The sequence below is a fragment of the Mus musculus genome, chromosome X, assembly GCF_000001635.26.
Source record: "Mus musculus strain C57BL/6J chromosome X, GRCm38.p6 C57BL/6J".
In the NCBI taxonomy this organism is placed as follows: domain Eukaryota; kingdom Metazoa; phylum Chordata; class Mammalia; order Rodentia; family Muridae; genus Mus; species Mus musculus.
The window spans coordinates 143268851-143289037 of record NC_000086.7 but is presented as its reverse complement, the minus strand read 5'-3'; the positions used below and the strand labels follow the sequence as shown (position 1 = coordinate 143289037).

The 20187-nt window shown below is 40.7% G+C and overlaps 1 protein-coding gene across 6 annotated transcripts in view; it reads left to right on the top strand.

Moving 5' to 3' along the window:
- The window catches only part of Chrdl1 (chordin-like 1), a 108590-nt gene extending 105226 nt beyond the window's left edge, over positions 1–3364 (top strand). For all 6 annotated transcript variants that reach the window (XM_017318643.2, NM_001114385.1, XM_006529002.4 and 3 more), the window contains exon 12: positions 1042–3364. In XM_017318643.2, coding sequence (XP_017174132.1) covers positions 1042–1172 — 131 coding nt within the window. In that variant the 3' untranslated portion in view covers positions 1173–3364. The remainder of the gene's footprint in view (positions 1–1041) is intronic.
- The last annotated feature ends 16823 nt before the right edge of the window (positions 3365–20187 follow it).

Sequence of the window (20187 nt, the reverse complement as noted above, 5' to 3'; positions counted from 1 at the left end):
ATCAAGTCTCAGTTATATCTTCATGTGAGTAGGGAAGCACTGAGGTTCAAAACTGGTTTAGGATGAAAAGGAGTTTCCTGACCTCGGGCTCAGGGTTCCCAAGATTTCTCACCAGGAAGATAGAAATTAAAAGAAAAATGAGGATCTGCTGTGAATCAGCAGGCAAATAGAAGTGACACTGCCAAGTTAAGAGTGGAAAGGGCTGTGCCAGTATGAGAATAGAATGCTAGAAGCAGCCGTAGGATGGCATTTCAGGGTGCCAAGGATGCATAAGGGCATGGAGATATAGGAGAAAATAAATATGAGTGGTTCTTGACAAAGGAAGAGAGGAACTGGGGGAAATGATGATAAATAATCAAGTAACCCAAACCACTGAAAAGAATGGGCCAAAAGAAAGCAAACTGTGGTCCAGTAATTCAGTAGATATTGCTGTCCACAGGCATTTTTTTAAAACTTGATGTAAAGGGAGCCACCTATAGAGCAAGCCAGCAGACTGTAGTTTATAAATGCTGAATACCCTGTAAAAATTCTAAACACAGGGGATGGAGCTGGTTCAGTGGTTGAAGAGTGTGAACTGTTCTTCCAGAAGATTTAAGTACAGTTTCCAGTACCCACATCAGGGTAGTTCACAACTTCTGCTCCAGGAGGGGTCTGGTACTAATGAACCCTGTGGGCACCTGCACTCACATACACGTATCACCTCCCACCCCACAAACACACTGTTTAAAATCAAATCTTTTAATAAAAGCTTTTTAAACATAGTGCTTAGCATTTGCTCATGGAGGAACAGTTGCATCTCATTTGGGGATATCTATCAAATGCTATGTGTCAAAGTGGAAAGTCCATGTCTTATTTTTTGTCTCTATCCGAGAAACATATTTGTGTGGGGGTGCTTTTTTTTTATGAAACCACCTGCCTTTCATATTTAAAATGTCTGGATAGCTACAAGAATGTGTGAACGAATAAAGGGAATTGGTTGTATTCCTAGGTAGTTCAGCTTTGATCTTACATACTCTTAACCATTCTGTGTTTGCCTTTTAGACCAGTGGAAGCTCTTCACTGAAGGAGAAGCTCAGCTCAGCCAGATGTGCTCAAGTCAGGTGTGCAGAACAGAGCTGGAAGATTTAGTCCAGGTTTTGTACCTGGGGAGACCTGAAAAGGACCACTGTTAGACACAACAGCCAGGATTGCACAGTATCAATCAAGGAAACCCAAGCTGCAGCGCTCCAAAACCCAAAAGTCAACCTCAGTCAAATTATCCACGCCAGCCACAGCATACCTTGTTCCTCTATGTGCCGCTGTGTGCCAGCCCTCAAACATCTCCTGTAAAGAGAACAGAGGAGTCTTTAATGGTTTCTGGAAGGAGAAGGGATAGGACTTTGTGGTACAGCTCTAGTTTCTGTGAGAATCCCTTTTATTTGCAGTTTAAAGTAAGAAAAAACAAACAAACACTTTTAGAGATCCTCTGTAGAAAGTCACAGGAAAGAGAAAGATATTGTTCAGCTTGAGTTGGGTCATGCCAAACAGTCATTTATTTGGTGGGTAGAAATACAGTCAGGTGGTTATAGAGCACATACCTAGCATATGTGAAGCCATGGGTTCTATTCTCAGAACTGAAAAAAAAAAAAATTCCATCCTCGTATCTCATGTGTACACATATGAACACACACACTGCACATGTAACTGCCCTTCTTCTTTCTGGCTCCTAAACGCCTTTGAGCTTGTTGGTACCCAGAGAAATAAACTAAAATTGTATGAAAAAAAAACTCTGCCTTCAAGCCTTTAAGGCAGGTTTTTAAGTCATCAGCCATAGTCCTAGGGTGAAGAACTCCATTTGTGGGCCTTGTTCCCTTTGAAGTGCTAAATTCATTTTGCCTAATAATACTACTTCTCTTTCCTTATCTGAATCTCTAACACCTCCATTAGAAAAGTAGAGTTTGGAGAAATCATCAGAAACTATTTTTATTCCAAACAAAATAACCGTAGAAGAATACAACTGATAAAAATAAAATAACCCATTTGTTCACAGTTCTAAAACTAACTGGTTAATAGGCTAATGATGTTCACTCATTCTTTGAGGCAGTAGTTACCTAGGCAGACACTTTAGGTTGGTACTTTTATTCTAAAAGCCTTTTTAAGGGTAATCTTCCTTCTCTGATTACAGGAGCTGAAATTTGACTTTTCTAACAGGCTCAGTCCTTACGAGCTTCTCAACACTGGTTCTTCTGTTAAGAGTGACTGTTCATTCAGGGAGCTGAGAATTCTGGCACAGATCTTTGTCCCAAGCCTTCCTACTATTCTTGCCTTATTCTTAGTATGCGTTGCATCGGGGATTTTAGACCAGGCTGCCTCTGAAATGGTTATTTGCAGCCCAATTCCTCAGTGTCAATGATCCTTTCTGAGGCTTGGCTTTAGAAATAACCTTTTGGAACAAACTATAAATATTTCCTAGCAAGGATCATAAGCCCAATTTCCGGATTTGCCCCTCTGAGAAGCATGAATGAGCTCACATTAGTACTGAGAAGTTTGAAGACCAAGAAATCCTGTATTTCCTACTCTAGGTGAGACAATGTGAGAGGACAAAGTATGAAGAGTCTGGTTTTTACTAGAACCTGACAGAGAAGGGAAGGTTTCTATAAAAAGAGACACCAGGCTTTGGGGGCCAGGGCTTCATGAGACAAACTTCTTGCCAGCCAATCACACATTCTTCTCAGAAGAGAGGCATAGAGCATCCTGGGTTGCAAAGCCACAGAACATTATTGAACATGTGATGGGGCAGTGACAAACCTCTGCTGCTTCCCTCTTGGAGGATACAGTAATACCAGAGTGTGGAGATCAGTAACCATATCCTGAGGAAAGTGGTGATTCCCCTGCTAGATGATTCACCCACAAACCTTCCCACCCAGGTGTTCTCTGAAAGCTTAGCCTCAAGGGAACACCTAAAGAGCTCCCCTACATAGACTCCTGCCTCCAGGTGCAGGAACACACCTTCCTAAAGTGCTGTGGGAGGCCAAACTGGGGAGCTGTGCTAAGTCAATGTAGAAATTCTCGAGTATTTTGGTGTTGGATAGAATATAGAACATAGGGGAAAGAGACCAAACTGCCTGTAGTTAGTAACGAAGTATGTATGTTGTTCTTTTGTGTATTTATTTGTATCATAAACACATGGGAAAGCAAAGACCATAAGCACCATTTTGCAGTTCTATCTTTTTTTCCAGTTAGCCTATGTAACCAAGTATGCATAACATAACAGTATTACCCTTTCACTCTTCTCACAGGACATGTACCCAAATATGGTACTTATTTATGTAGTCACTGTGTTTCTGGAATTTTATGTTAATAAAATTTTAATTTAAAAAGGCTATGTCTGAGAACATATGATTGACACTCTGGTCAAGACGGTCGTTCAATTGGGTAAATGATGAGGGGTGTCACAGTCACCTGGATATCTTCTCATACTCCTCCTCAGTAATTAGCAGGAAAGCTGCCTAGATTCTTAAGCCAGTTCTATAATTACTGCATTTGTCAATCTTACAATTAGAAAATGAGATAATGATGATAACTATTTCCCTTCACCTGAAATCTTGCCATAAGACGGAATGTAGTCAGTACATACAAAATAATTAGAATAGTGTCTATTGTCCATTGAGTATTCATCAATGACCATGAATATTCAAGGGGAGTAGGACACTGAGAATGATCATTGATGTTTTACTTCCCCTTGGACCACTGACTTAGATTTCAAGAGGATCTCAATTTTGACCTGCTGTTCACAGCACTTTTATGCAAAGTTTGTAAGGGACTGGTATAAGGGTGTTGTTATATGTGTTGATCCAGACTAAATTCCCTCAAATTCCCAATACTAGCTAAATATAAGCTGTTCAGAAGTCAGAAGTCAGCCAAAGTGTCAATAGCTGAGGTATCAGGTGTTGGGCTAGATACTACGTGCTGATGTTGGTAACACAGGCAAAGTGTTGAAGTTTCTGGTGCAGAGGCCTGGTTGGGGTAGGTTGTAAAAGATAAGTGGAGGGCTGGTGAGAGGAATTTGAGCTAGAAGCTCAAGAGAACTCACTGGAGAAGCTCTCTCGTAGAGAGAGGAAAATAAAATGTAATAGAGGAAATGTCTGTAGAAGGAAATAGGCTCCAAGCCATTTTGTCTTACCTGTGGGTGCTATCTGGTCCTATCATAACACAGAGGAGAGACAGACTATAGAAAGGACAAGATTGCTCTTACTCTCTTGCTCTTGCCTCTCTCTCTTGCCCTCTTGCTCCCCCTCTCTCTCTGCATTCCCTCCCCCCCCTCCACATGGCCATGGCTGGCCTCTGCTTCTCTACTCTCCTTCTCTCTACCTTTCTCTCTGCTTCTACTATCCTCTTAGCTCCCTTTTTCCTGCCATGACAATAAACGCCTTAAAACCAAAAAAGAAAAAAGAAAGAAAGGACAAGATTGAAGATCAGGAGTACTAAGGGAGTTAGTCTGTTTCGAGTAGGCAGTGAGAAGTCATGTCCCATGCTTCTCTCAGGACACAACTCTTGACCCACAAGTGGGGTGGCCATTCAGTTTTTGGATATTGAGCATTCATCCCTAGTTTCAGCATATCCCTTATTACCTCACTCCGCTTATACTCAGCTTCACTTCCTTCTGGATTCAGATGCTACGAGTCAAAATATTGTCTGACATCCATTGAGGAAAGTGCAAAGAAGTCAAACTACAACTCGGTGGGTGCATCGTGGTTTATTTCCTTTCCCAGATTACCCACATCTGCACTCCTTTTAGACCATCAAATTGGCGCTCCTATATACAGACAAGATTTTAGGCTTTTGCTCTCAACTCCTCTCGCAAACACTTTTCTTTCTCCTCCTCCTCCCACACACAGGTCCTAGGAAGCAACAAGGACTATCTCACATGGGCTTGCAGGGAAGACCTGCATGCTCCCACACATTGCCCACCATTTTATAGCATCCTTGCTTTTACTCTTTTTTTAAAGATGAATTTATATTTATTTTATGTGTGGATATCTTGTCTGTATATATGTATGCACACCATATATACCTGGTGTGTGTGGGGATGAGAAGTTGTCAGAGCCCCTGGGATTGTAGTGACAGATGATAGTGATATTCCCTGTGGAATCTGTGAATTAGACCCAAGTCCACTAGAAGAGCTGAGGCATCTCTCCTGCCCCTTCTTTGACTCTTGAAGGAGTTCAGAATATGCCTCTCAAAACTGTGCCCCTTTGGCATAAAGATTATCTTGAGCGAAAGGCAATTAAGAATCAATAGCTTTGGGAAAGATGTTCTGCTCTATGCACAACTGCCTAAAAGTAGAACATAAATTTTCTTTGAAGCAAGGTAACCTTTCTCCATTCCAAGGACAGAAAAGTGACTCATACTTTAGGGTAGGGAATCAACATCAAGATGAATTCGAGTGAACAGAGAAACCATTCTAACGTAATCTTCAGCATCCATTCATCCCCTCTCCCTAATTCATTTCCTAGTCACTCCCCCAGAATTTATCAACCATTTAAATTCAAGGTTTCTTTCCTATGTTAAGACAATATATAACCCCCCTGAATCTAAGCACCTTTTAGAGATTTATGTTCTTTCTGTGAACTTCTGTGCATATGAATATTAATAAACCTTGTGTGCCTTTTTATGTATGTGCTTTTTTCCATTGATTTACGTTCATAGATCCATAGTCATGAGCTAAAGAAGCAGAGAAATGGTGTTTCCTCTCCAATAGCACTCTATGATACACATTGCTAGGGGAAAAGTGCCCAGGTTCTCTCTGTCTTATCCACAAGTATCTTCACACCACCACTATTGTTAGCTCTGTATCCCTGGTGGGGTTTCTGCTTCCACACAGTTACCACCAGCGACAGCACCCGAAGCTGCTGCCATCCTTTGAATAAAGAGAGAGAATCCCAACTTGTTTTGCACCTGAGACAATACTTTGCCACCTTACATTGAAGTAAACAAAGTATTTACAAGCGTGTGCTACTGTATCCATCCCCTTTGGGTCACACTTACTGGTTTCCCTTCCTAGCATTACCCTCTTTTAAATAGACTTCAAGAGACTATCCAGAGTTCTCAAGGACTAAACCACCAACCAAAGAGTACACGTGGAGGGACCCATGGCTCCAACTGCATATGTAGCAGAGGATGGCCAATCTGGCATCCAGGGGAGGAGAGACCCTTGGTCCTGTGAAAGCCCCATGCCCTAGCATAGGGGAATACTGGGGGGGGGTGAGGTGGGAGTGGGTGGGTAGGTGGGGGAACAGCCTCATAGAAGCAGGGAGGAAGGGGATGAGATAGGGGGGTTGCAAAGGGGAAACTGGGAAGGAGATAATATTTGAAATGTAAACAAATAAAATAACCATTATTTTAGAAAAATAGTCTACCCTACCACAAGACTTCCTGAACTCCATCTACTGTTTGGCTGTCAGTATTTGTATCTGGCTGAGTCAGCTGCTGGGTGCAGCCTCTCAGAGGACAGCTATGCTAGGCGCCCATCTATAAATCCAGGCTGACAGACACAAGCATAGCCTGAGGCTCCAAGATAGTTGAAGGAGGGAGGCAGGCCTGCAATGTGTCTTTTTTTTTTCTTTTTTTTGCAATGTGTCTTTATTGATCCTCTGAGAAAAGCTCTTTACATTTCCCCCAGAATAGGCAGAGCTTGCTACCCAGAACAGCAGTGACAAAATGTATTGATTGGTTTTGTATGTCAACTTGACACAAGCTAGAGTTACCACAGAGAAAAGAGCTTCAGTTGAGGCAATGCCCCCATGAGATCCATCTGTAAGGCATTTTCCCAATTAGTGATCAAGGGGGAAGGGCCATCCCTGAGCTGGTAGTCTTGGGTTCTATAAGAAAGCAAGCTGAGCAAGCCAGGGAAAGCAAGCCAGTTAACAACATCCCTCCATGGCCTCTGTATCAGCTCCTGCTTCCTGACTTGCTTGAGTTCTAGTCCTGACTTCCTTTGGTGATGAACAACAATATGGAAGTGTGAACTGAATAAACCCTTTCCTCCCCAACTTGATTTGTGGTAATGATGTTTCTGCAGGAATAGAAACCCTGACTAAGACACAAACATAGCTGGCAACAGTATCTTCACATTTTGCATCATTGTGATGAGGCTTTCCCCTACATTGAAGCATCAAAGTCACATGGTATGGGAGTTGAGGAAAGGATTGAGGGACTCAAAGAGGACAGGGACTTCACAGGAAGACCAACAGAGTCAACTAACCTGAACCATTGGGGGTTCCCAGAGATTGAACCACCAACCAAAGAAGGAGCATGGGCTGGACCTAGCACCACCCCTCAAACACACATATGTAACATATGTGCAGTATAGTCTTCCTACAATTCCCCCAACAACTGGAACAGGGGCTGTCCCCGAATCTCTTGCCTGCCCTGGATCTTATTCCCCAAACTGGTCTTCTTTGTCTGGCCTCAGTAGGAAAGGATGTGCCTAGTTCTGCAATGACTTGAGGTACCAGGGTAAGTTGGCACCCATGAGGAACCTCCACCTTCTTGGAGATGAAGGAGAGAGAAGGGAGATGGGGAGAGGAGGGACTTGTGAGGGGATACTGGGAGGAGAGAGAGGGGTTGTGACCGGGTTGTAAAGTGAATAAATAAATAAATAAATAAATAAATAAATAAATAAATAAATAAAGAGTCTACTCTACCAATATCCCAAACAAGAGCAGACTCATTTGAAGTCTCCAAATGGGAGAAACCTCCTAGAATTCACAGCATGAGCCACAACATGTTCCCCAACATTCCATATGCATTTGTAATTTCTACCTCTGTATATGCTCTTCCCATCACTAAAATGTTTTCCATCTCCTTTGCCTGACATGAGCACATACTTATACTTTAATTAATTCTTTCACACATTACATCTGGACTGGAATTTACCGCACCTCCCAGATCTATTCCTCCTCCATTTCCAGGCCTAGTACATTCATCTCAACTTCTGTGGAGCCTTGCTTACATACGTCATAGTTTCATACTATTACTTCTTTCTCCCCAAGTACTGTATGTATCTAAGAACCACAAGACACTATTCTATGCTCCTGCAGAACTTAGCATGTGTTGAGTGCTTCTACTCCTACTCTCTCACCTGTAATGCCCATCCCTGGTGCCTCCACTTAATGAACTCATCTTTCAAGACTCTCAATGCTCATCTTGAGATTTTGTCACAGGCACAGTTAGTAGCTCCATCCTCTATGTACACAGGAAATAGCAATCAAAGTGCATACCCTGGAAGAGTAATTGTAGTAATCCACTGACATGCATGTTTGTTCATTTAAAGCTCCCCACAGCTCTGATAGATACAATTACTGACCCTATTTAGAGATGAGGACATTGAGAGCATTTCCCTTTTATATGCCATTAAACCCATGTGCTGCATTATAGTATCTGTGTCACTGATGTACTGACCGTATATACAATGGTAGACTCATAATGCAGCTGAAATTTTCCTGTCATCAAATGGTTATTGTATAGCTATTATAACTTTGTAATGGAGTGAGTACATTACTCATACATTTGTGGTAATGTTGATATAAATAAACATAGTACACAGTCAGTAGTAAAAGAAAAAACTATGCTTAATAAATAATACTTGTCAGTGATGATTGATGACTATGTTCCCAGCTTATGTATCTACTATCATTATTTCGAGGTATGTTGCATCTACTTATGAGAATATTTGGGAGCTGAGAGTGAAGCCTAGAGTCAGAGTGTACATTTAGCATCCACAATCAATAGGACTGGAGGAACACACAGTTGGAGGAAAAGAGGGGAGGGGAGACAGAAAGAAGGAAAGAAAGAAAGAAAAAAAACAAAAAGAAGTAAACTAGGTGTAAAATAGCCTTAAACAGGTCCTTCCAGGGGATTCCGGAAGAAGGCAAAGCTATGACCGGAGAAAACAACTGCATGTAGGCTAGTGTCCCTTAAGATCGTTCAGTGACAGAAAGTGTGGTTCATTTACACAATGGAATACTATTCAGCTATTAAGAACAAGGACATTATGAGTTTTGCAGGTAAATGGATGGAACTAGAAAATATCAACCTGAATGAGGTAACTCTGAACCAAAGGGACATGCATGGTATGTACTCACTAATAAGTGTATATTAGCCAAAAAAAATAATAATAATAAAGTACAGAATACCCAGGATACAATACACAGAACTCAAGAAGGTTAACAAATCGAAAGACCCAAGTGAAGATGCTTCAGTCCCACTTGGAAGGGAGAAGAAAGTAATCATGAGAGGCAGAGGGAGGGAGGGACCTGGAAGGGAGAGGAGAGGGGTGCAAGGGGAACATGATCAGGTATGAGAGGTAGGGAGACAGGAGAGAAGCACTGAGGCCAGCAAAAAAATGGAAACAGACAACCTGGGAGGAGGGGGTTTGGAGGTGGAGGGGCCCTCTAGAATATACCAGAGACCCTGGAGGTGAGAGAGTCTCGGGACTCAAAAAGAGGGACCTTAAATGAAATACCCAATAGTGGAGAAAGGGAACTAGTAGAGTCCACCTCCAGTAGAGAGACAGGGCGTCCATTGGAGGGATGGGGTTTCCATCCCACAGTCAATATTTCTGCCCCAGAATTGTTCCTGTCTAAAAGAACTGCAGGGACAAAAATGGAGAAGATACTGAAGGAAATGGGATGACTAGCATGGATGTCCTCTGAGAAGCCCTACCAGAAGCTGATGGTGACAGAAGCAAATACTTACACCCAGCCATTGGACTGAAGTCGGGGACCCCTGTGGTTGAAGTAGGGAAAGCCTGAAAGAAGCTGAGAAGTGTGACCCCAAAGGAAAACCAGCTAACCAGGACCCTGAGATCTCTCAGACACTAGCATACACTAACTGTTCCGAGGCCCTGGCATGTATACAGCAGAGGACTTCCTGGTGAGAGAAGACATGCCTAATCCTCACTGTCTCAGTGAGAGAAGCCATGCCTAACCCTCTGGAGACATGAGACCAAAGAGAGTGGGGAGGCCTGGCAGAGGCAGGGGGGGCATCCTCTTGGAGACAGGCGGGAGGAGGAATGGGATAAGGAACTGTGGGAGGGGTGATTGGGAGAGGGGCAATGGCTGGACTATAAAATAATCAAAATAAAAGACCATTCAGTGTGCTACAAGAAGAGGTTGAAGGCAGCAATATTAATGACCTTGACCCTCTGTAGGCTTAAGATATTGAATAAATGTACCTCATACTTTAACGAAGTCTTAAAGGTAAAATCATATTTTAAAAATAGGAAAAGCCTATAAGTAAAGACATAAAGAAAGAAAATGTCCTTGTACAGCTGCCCATTGTGCTTGTATTCTAAGTGTTATTACAAAAGACTAAAAAGCTAGAAAAGATGTACATTTCAATAAAGATCTTTTATTGTCTCACCTACCTAAGGAAATTTCCACTCCTCCAAGCCATCACAATTGAACTAATTTTTAGAATGTTTGCTCTTTGATTTACTACTTGACAATTTCCCACAAGAATACAATGTATTTTGATCAGATCTACCACCCACTCCCCTCCTCCTCCCTCCTCTTCCAGTGTGACACTCACGTCATGTTCCCTTTCTATCTTTGTTCTCCCCCATCTCTCTCTGCCTCTGTCTCCCCTTGTCTCTGTCTCTCTCATTGTCTGTCTGTCTCTGTTTCTCTCTTCTTCTTCTTCTTCTTCTTCTCTCTCTCTCTCTCTCTCTCTCTCTCTCCCTCTCTCTCTCTCTCTCTCTCTCTCTCTCTCTCTCTCTCTCTCTCTCTCTCTCTCTCTTCTCTCTCTCTCTCTTGTAACCTAATGATTCCAATTAGTGCTCCCTATTGAAATGGTGACTGATCTTTTGATCTTGATTGTTTGCAGGTCTAGTGCAGATAACAATAGCTGCAGTAAATTAGTGATTTAAATAACACACCATGTCCAGAAGAGACCCATTTCCCAACATCCCTCCACCATCATCTACCTCATTATATAGTCATCTATTTTCAACCCTTTGACAAGTTCATTTTGTGATATTTTATACCATATTTGAAGGTATATTTTCTATATTTAGATGGATTTAGACACACAAATGTTTACTACCGTAATCCAAGTATCCCTACACTATTCAGTATAGTAAATGTCATGCAGCCTAGGAACAGATACAGCTTAGACGTAAAATAACCTAGACCAGCTCGGCTTATTGTCAGTATGCTCCATGTTTGCACAACAATGCAATCGCCTAACAACAAAGTTCTCAGAATATACTCAAGTCATTCAGTAACACATGACTGTGTATGTAAAAATGTGAAGTATTTGCCCAGCCACAGTCTTCTTAATTAGATTAAGGAACTCTGCGAAGATGGAGACCCAGTGCCCATCACTTCCAGACATTCACCAAAGAGTTGCCAAGCAAAGAGTCCATCTGATGAAATTCTTTCTGCAGATGGAAAAAACAGCTCAGGGAATTTGTAAAAAAGTCCTTCAGAACATTTTCCCTCTAGCCAACTCTAAGAAAAACTAATAAAGTGTGGGTTAATACATACAAATGTCAAAGGACTTGTTTGCTTTGCAAAATAACTTGTTCTAAGGTGTCAAGGCAAAACAACTAATAAATGTGCAATTTGCACATTGACTATTGACTTCTTTTTTATTTTATTTTTTGACTATTGAGTTCTAAATCAGACGTTTCTGAATTTTGTTATAAACCTCATGACAATACTCAACTGTGAAGCATTCTTGCTACAATTTCACTGTTGTGTGAAAAGAAACATTTCTATTTCTGTGTGTTCTATTTCTATTGTGCTACAATATTTAAGAGACCGACAATGTGTGGTTTAATGGTTTTATATCTCTATAACTTTCCATATGTGTACATATGTTTATATGTGTACATATGTACATAGTTTAAATACAAAATGTCACTGACAGGCTCATATGCCAAGTCTTTGGTCCCTAGGGAAGGGTATGATGTTGAGAAGTAGTTGGACAATGAGAAGTTTGATCTAGAGGAAGATAGTCACTAGAGGTTTGTGTGCTATTGCCCCTCCCTATATTCTCTATTTCCAGTTCCCTATAAGCTGCTTTGCTTCACCACCTACCTATTCTGCACCATGATGTCCAGCAATGCCCACAACAGTGGGACTAACAAGTCATAGACTGAAATGTCTGAAACCAAGTCCCCAGTGTTCCTTTACTTTTAAAGTTTAGCAACCAGGGGGCTTTTTTTTTTCATTCATCAGCTATGTGTGCCAATCACGACGATTCTAATGACAAACATTGTAGACATAGTATCTATTTCCACAGAAATGCCAGTTTACCTACCAGGAAAAATAATACACTGAAGAAGAAATTACAATGTGGTAGGAAGTACAAGAGTCTAAGATACTATGGTGACAGAATGATCAAGGAGACCTATCTTCATTGTGGAGGGACATGGAATTTTTTCCAAAGAAAATAGCATTAAAGGTGAGACATAAAGCTTAGAAAAGTTTTACATACGATTTTGTTTGAAAATGATCTGCTCCCTTAAATGGGTTGAGCTAAAACACTGATTCTTCAAATGATTCCTATTATGATATAGGTTCCTACTACAAACAAACCCTAGAAAGAAAATACACCAAGGAAAACAAAAAGCAAAACCCTATAGAGATGAAACACAAGACAGAGAAGTTTTGATGTGAGTGGGGTGTCAGCTTTCTGGGTGGTTTAAGTGAGAATGGCCGACATAGGGTCATATGCTTGAATACTTGTTCTCTCAGTGATAGAACTATTTGAAAAGGGATTAGGAGGTGTGGCCTTGTTGAGGGAGGTGTGTCACTGGAGGGCAGGCTTAGAAGTTTCAAAAGATTCACACCCTTCTGAGATGGTTCTCTCTGTCTCTCCTGCTTGTGGTTTGCAATATAAGTCTCAGTTGCTGCCACCTCTACACTTCTGTATCAACTCTCTGATCAGCCCAATTAAAGGCTTTCTTTTATAAGTTGCCTTGGTCATGGAGCTTTATCACAGCAATAGAAAAGTAACTAATACACTTTCCATCCCTATGAAAAATACCTGAGAGAAATAAACTTCAAGGAGAGAAGGTTATTTTAGCTCCTGGTTTCAGAGGTCTCGTTCCTGGTTGCTTGGCTTAGCTGCTTTTACATCTGCATGCAAGGCACTATACCATTGTGAAACGACAAATGAAATAAAATCTTCCACTTCATAGAAGCCAAACATAAAGTGTATTTTTATAACAAAGTCCCTCCTCCAAACCCACTAATATGCCAGTCCATAATTGGATTGATCTGTCCATGAACTCAGAGCCTTTATGATTCAATCACCTCCCAAGGCCACAATGCCTGAACACGGCGACAACCCTATACAGAAAAATTTGCTGGAAATATATGTACAAGAAGAAATCTGAATTGTTATCTAAAAGTTAGTCAGAGAAGTTGGGGGAACACATTGGGTGTCAGTTGGGAACAATGGTGTTCCATAGTGAGAAGCATTTTATTATGGCTATTATCTAGAATTGTTGGTATTGATAAAAGTCTAATTGATTTTTAGTTGGTTTCTATATTGTTTTGAAATGTAATGACAATGCACCTATTTCTTGGCTGCACCTAGCTGGAGCCTGTCCTCCCTCGCCCCCGTATGCCACTAGGTGGCAGTCAGACAGAGGTTGGAGAATGGAAAAGTTTTTAACCTGTTTTTCAAGAACCTTTTGCTCTCCAATTCTAACAAAATCAACTGTCTGGAGTACCTCTTTTGAAACGACCTCCTAGGATATGGCCTCTTACAGCTCTGAGGAAAGTAGCCACTTATGGGCCTGAGGTCATGCCGGGCCGAAAGAAGAATCAAGGCTATCAGCTGGTTGTCAAGCAACTGAAAGCCCCCTTGTACAAGGACTGCTTGATTGTTTCCTCAAATGTCTCTTTGCTGTGGCTAGTGATGACCCAGTCTGAGTATGATTGGTCTCCTGAATCTGAAACAAAGGCATAATCACATGAGGTGGGACTGGAAAGCACCAGATATTAACCCCAAGCCACAGTCAGGGGGTGCCTAAAGCAGGATTTTATGGGCTTTAGAAGGCTCTGATACAATGCAGTGTGGAAGAAGGGAGTTCAGTGAAAAAGGAGAAAGTCGCCATGCATTAGAAGTAAGAACTATGGCCTATGGGTATCCTGAAGATTCAGAAACTAAGTAAAAGCTCTGAGAATTTTGAGACATTTTGGCAACTGTGGAAAAGGAACCTCTCCAGGAAAATGCAGACAATCTGGGTTGATTGGATGGCTTTGGATAGAAAATGGGACTCTGGGTTGATGAGGTGAAGAGGGCTTGTAAGCAAGTATAAGGGCAGAGGCTTCTCGGAAAGAATAAGAGAAAGAGAACAACTTAAAAAGAGACCATAAAAAGGAAATCTTTGTCATCTCTAAACTACAGCCTGCTAAAGGTTTAGGTAGACTTTGCTTTCTCTGTACCCTCTCAGCAGCTCAGGCATGCTTTTGTCTTGGTCCTATAGTTGATGGTTCCCCTCCCCTGATTTTTAGCCCCCAACCCTGTGGATTTCATTACACTGGTGATTTCTGTTGGGAATTTTTTGACACTCTTGGAAGCTGAGAACATTTGGGGTTTGGCTTAACTAGAGATATTCCACGTACATATTTAGGTGGAATATATTTGGTGCAAAATCAACTGAATAATGATCTATGCATTGAAGTTCAAACATTATAAATGCAAAAGAAGCCATGTCTCCATGCATACGTGGTATGCAAAGCAGAACTGTCCTATCCACATTAGATGTGGGAACACTTCTGATCACACTGTTTTTAGGGATGGAATTGTTTAATACCTTTCCCTGAATAAAATTAGTTCTTTCAATCTAGCATGTTAATGAATCCTAATAAGTTGATGACTTGCTAAATGAGAAGTTCATATGCTATAATTTTTTCCCATTCATTCCATGTTTTCTAGCCTCACAACCCATTATATAAATGAAAACTTTCTCTGATTATCTCCTGACAGTAATTATACTTCTAGTCTCTGTTTAAAAGGTTTTGTGCTTTACTAATCATAGCAGCACCCATGTACGCTTGAGAAATTCTACTAAAGAAATTATGTGGAATATGTTTATTCAAAGCCAAAACAACACTTTATTCAGAGTCTGATTTTTAGGTTGTTTACTGTAACTTTAATTCCACCCTTCCCCCTAAGAGTTATGGCTCTGCAAAGAACCATTGTCAAGAAATGATTGAAACAAGGAGTTTCATCTCTTTGAGAGTTTTGTGCTAAAGATACTTCTATGAGAGGACAGTCCTCTAGAGGCCCTGCCTCATCCCTCATAGATGATTTTTTATAGGAGGTCTGGATAGAGCTAGTTAAAGTTAACAAAAGAAAAATGGAGAAATGCCCATGTTTTCAGGATCTTCCCAAAATGCTTATGTCTACCACAAAGACAAACTCTGAAATAGTGCAGGATACTTACAGGACATTCAATGTTTGACTTTTGTTAACAGCCATTACCAAACAATAGGCCATTCATCAGAGTTTGTCTCCTGTCACAAATACAAAGGAGTTGATCTCATAAGCAGAGTTGGTAGAGAAAGGCCACAGGAACTTCACAAGTATACTAAAATCTACTTAATTGTACACTTCCATAGGGGTGAATTTTATGGCACATGAACTATAACATAAATAAAATTGGTAAGAAAAGAAAGTTTGAATGAATGTCATCAGTTACATAATTTCAATACAGTTGTCATATTAGGCTCCCAGTATGTGAACCCCTTGAGTATCCAATATCCAGGGCCTGTGAATTCAGGCTTTCCCCAGCTCCACAGAAGGCTGTTTCCTAATGATGTCATCTCTTTATTGTAAAGTCTGAAACAAAACAGTGATGATCACAGTAGGCAAGTGCAATAGAGTGATTAAAATAGCAGCTCTAAAAGCAGGCAGCCTGAGTCCCTGTCCTTGCTGTGTGCAATTGGGTAAGCCATTTCATCTTACTGTGTGAGCCTCATTATACTGTATTCATTGTTCCTGCCTCCTGACACTGCTTTGAAGAGTAATGAATTGATGCGCCCAAACATTTAGCATAATACCGAGGGGATTCAAATTCTCTAAAGCTGCTTGATAATATGAAACTGTTGTTTAGTAAATAATGGTAGCTAGCAGAGGAATTTGCAGTGGTGAGGTCTCACTACTCCCCTATACTCTCCCTACTGGATTATATTAAGAAAGGGACTGAAATAAAATTCTGCCTCATACAGTCAGAATTTTTTTATTCCTTAGCAAAGTAGGCTGCCATAAAACCTATTCCATGGCTGATAAAGCCTTAGATCTCTACCTTTGAAAGTACTCTCAGTACAGCTTATGAGAGATATAGCTAGTACATAGCTTCTAGTTGTTCAGTTGGGAATCTTGGCTGAAAATGAGACCTATTCAGGATAAACCCACTCCAAAGTAAAGAAAGACTTCAGTCGGTTCTTATATTTTGTTGGCACAAAGATACTAGTAGTTCATTTGTTTTCCCTAATCCACATATATTGACTACTTATAACTTTAAAACTAAGGTCCATTGCTAACATTAATCATGAAATGTTACACTAGTTTCACATTTCACCAACAAAAAAATATATATATTTGGCCTGGGATGGAGACTTAACACAGTGGTAAAAGCACTGGGTGTTCTTCCAGAGGACCCAAGTTTGATTCCAAGAACCCACAGAGAGACTCACAATCATCTGTAACCCCAGTCTCAGGGGATAAGATGTCCTCTTCTGAATTCTGTATGCATGTGGTTCACAGACATACATGCAAACAAAACACTCACACACATTAAAATAAATAAACTTTGTTTGTATATATGTTATATTCTGTTATATGTTTAGTATACATTATACATTGTATACATGTCCAGCAGTTTCCTAGTTATCAAATTCACAGTTCTTGAGTGAGTTACAGAGAGTAAAACTCTTTGTACTAACCACCTATGTAGTATACTAATTTCTAATATATTTCCCCTAACTACTATGAAATATACATTTGTTTGTCTAAGTAAATGTAAAACTATTCAAGTCTAAATTGTGAGACGATGGGTATGGAGTTGTTTGTGATATTTGTTCCTTCACTCTCTCAATCATAGCTCCCCCTTGACTGCTGACATTGGTGATTTGTGTCTTCCTTCTTCTGTATTGGTCCAATACACCAGAGGTTTGTCAGCTATATTGATCTTTTCTAAGAACCTGCTTTTTGCTTCATTGATTTTTCTTTTTTCTGGTTTTACTTCTATTCATTTTAGTCCTTATTATTTTATTTCTTCCTTACTTTGGCTTTAATTAGATATTTTTCCCCAGGTTTACCAAAGTGGAACTTGAGGAAAAATGATTTGTGATGGATCTATTTGAATATATGTGTTAAATATTATGAATATCCCTTTAGAAGAGAAAGGAGACCCTGGAGGGGAGGGAAGGAGACCAATGCACAATACACCTATGCGTGGAAATGTCACAGTGAAACCCCTTAATTTGTACAATTCATCTACTATCAAACAATGCATCATTAAAGTAAAAATAAAAATCATGAGTCATTTTTCAAATATTAATGTGGTAGGAAACACCAATGTATTACTTAACAAACACTAAAACCATCCAGAGTAGGGGAAAACATTCGTCTTCAGTATTTCTTTAACTGTATTCCCCAGGTGTGCCATGTTCTATTTTTTAATTTTTTACTGATTCTTTGTGAATTTCACACCATGCACCTAAGATCCCCCTCATCTCCCCATCCCTTCAGGGCTCCTTTGCCCTTGCAACCTCTCCCCCACCAACAAAATTTAAAAAATTAAAAATAAATTCTTATTGTGGAAGCTGTAGTGTGCCACAATAGGTCACACAGCATATACTACTCTTTTGTAAATACATCTTTACTTGCAAATGTTCATCACAGTGGTCTTGTTTGAGGCCCCTGGTTCCTGATACACTATCAATACTGAACACTCAAAGGGACTTCTCTTACCCACACCACTGGAATGCCGACAGGAGCAGGCCAGCTCTCCCAGGCTCATGCCCTCATGGCCAGCTCACCCAGGTCCTTACCACTTGATCAACTCTACTATGCTGTATGGGTGAGGTGCAGGATCTGCTCTCCCAAGTGCTGCAGCCAGTGAGGCGTGGGGCCAGCTCAACACTACACAGTCCTTGGTTATTGACATAGTCCCAGGCAGCAGCCCAGAGCAGAGACATCCACTTGTGCATCCTAGTGGTTTGTGCTGTGGGCTGGCCACAGGCTGGGTGGAGCCTCTGGATGTCTTTCTTCCTCCCACCCCCTTGTGGAGGCTGTGTTCTATTTTTAACCTTCAGTCAATGCAAAATATTTTTCAACTTCTCTGGATACTTAACTCTCTGATCTATGAAAAATGTACAAGTATGTACTTTTATTAGTGAATCATATATTAATTATTATTATCATTAATTAGGGTCTTATTATTTATCATATGATATATCAATCATGATTATATCATAAGTAATGATCTCTTTGTTAGTAACATTTTAAATTCTGTTAAGCTCATTGCATGACTGCTATTTATGTGTGTGTATATATATATATATATATATATATATATATATATATGCATGTATTCATGAATATATGTTTTGAGATGCTATGTAGCTCAGGATGGGCTGGAACTTAAAATCTTCCCACTTCATACTCTTGAGTGATGGGGCTACAGGAATGCATCACTATAACGGGCTAAGGAGGAGCCTGATATAGTTGTCTTCTGAGAGGCCCTGCTAGAGCCTTACAAATACAGAGGCAGATGCTCACATTGGACTGAGCGCGGGGTCTCCAATAGAGGAGTTAGAGAAAGGACTGAAGGAGTTGAAGAGGTTTACAACCCTATAGAAAGAACAACAATATCAACCAACCAGACCCCCCAGAGCTCCCAGAGACTAAGCCACCAACCAAGGGCTACCCATGACTCCAGCTGCATATGTAGCAGATGATGACCTTGTCATGCATCAATAGAAGGAGAGATCCTTGGTCCTAGGAAGACTCGATAGATGCCCCAGTGTAGGGGAATCAAGGGCGGGGAGGTAGGAGTGGGTGGGTGGGTAGATGAACACCCTCATAGAAGCAGGGGGAGGGAGGATGGGATAGGGGGTTTCCGGGAGGGGGAAAACTGAGAAAGGGGATAACATTTGAAATATAAATAAAGAAATTATTCAAATAAATAAATAAATTCAGTAAATATGATTTTGTGGCTCTGAATATGTGCTCTATTGATATGTTATGCACAGGCTTGAAAGAATATGTGCTCTCTTTTTTGTTTGATAGAAGTATTTTAGAAAATAGCACTTAAGTCAACTTATTCACCTTGTTTTGATCCTCTATATTTATTATAGATTTCTCATGTTCTTGTCCCATCAGCCATTAACAGGAATATTAAAGTTTTACCAATAATTATAAACTTAGCTATTTGTTCTGATTTTAACAATAATTTCGCCTAAATATTTAGATCTCTTGTTTAATGCATGCATATATGAAATCGTACTTTTGAAGAGAATTGATCCCTTCATAAATATGGAATATCTCAGTATCTCTTTTTTTATTTTTTTCCATTTTTTATTAGGTATTTAGCTCATTTACATTTCCAATGCTATACCAAAAGTCCCCCATAGCCACCCACCCCCACTCCCCTACCCACCCACTCCCCCTTTTTGGCCCTGGCGTTCCCCTGTACTGGGGCATATAAAGTTTGCATGTCCAATGGGCCTCTCTTTCCAGTGATGGCCGACTAGGCCATCTTTTGATACATATGCAGCTAGAGTCAAGAGCTCCGGGGTACTGGTTAGTTCATAATGTTGATCCACCTATAGGGTTGCAGATCCCTTTAGCTCCTTGGGTACTTTCTCTAGCTCCTCCATTGGGAGCCCTGTGATCCATCCATTAGCTGACTGTGAACATCCACTTCTGTGTTTGCTAGGCCCCGGCATAGTCTCACAAGAGACAGCTACATCTGGGTCCTTTCGATAAAATCTTGCTAGTGTATGCAATGGTGTCAGCGTTTGGATGCTGATTATGGGGTGGATCCCTGGATATGGCAGTCTCTAGATGGTCCATCCTTTCATCTCAGCTCCAAACTTTGTCTCTGTAACTCCTTCCATGGGTGTTTTGTTCCCACTTCTAAGGAGGGGCATAGTGTCCACACTTCAGTCTTCATTC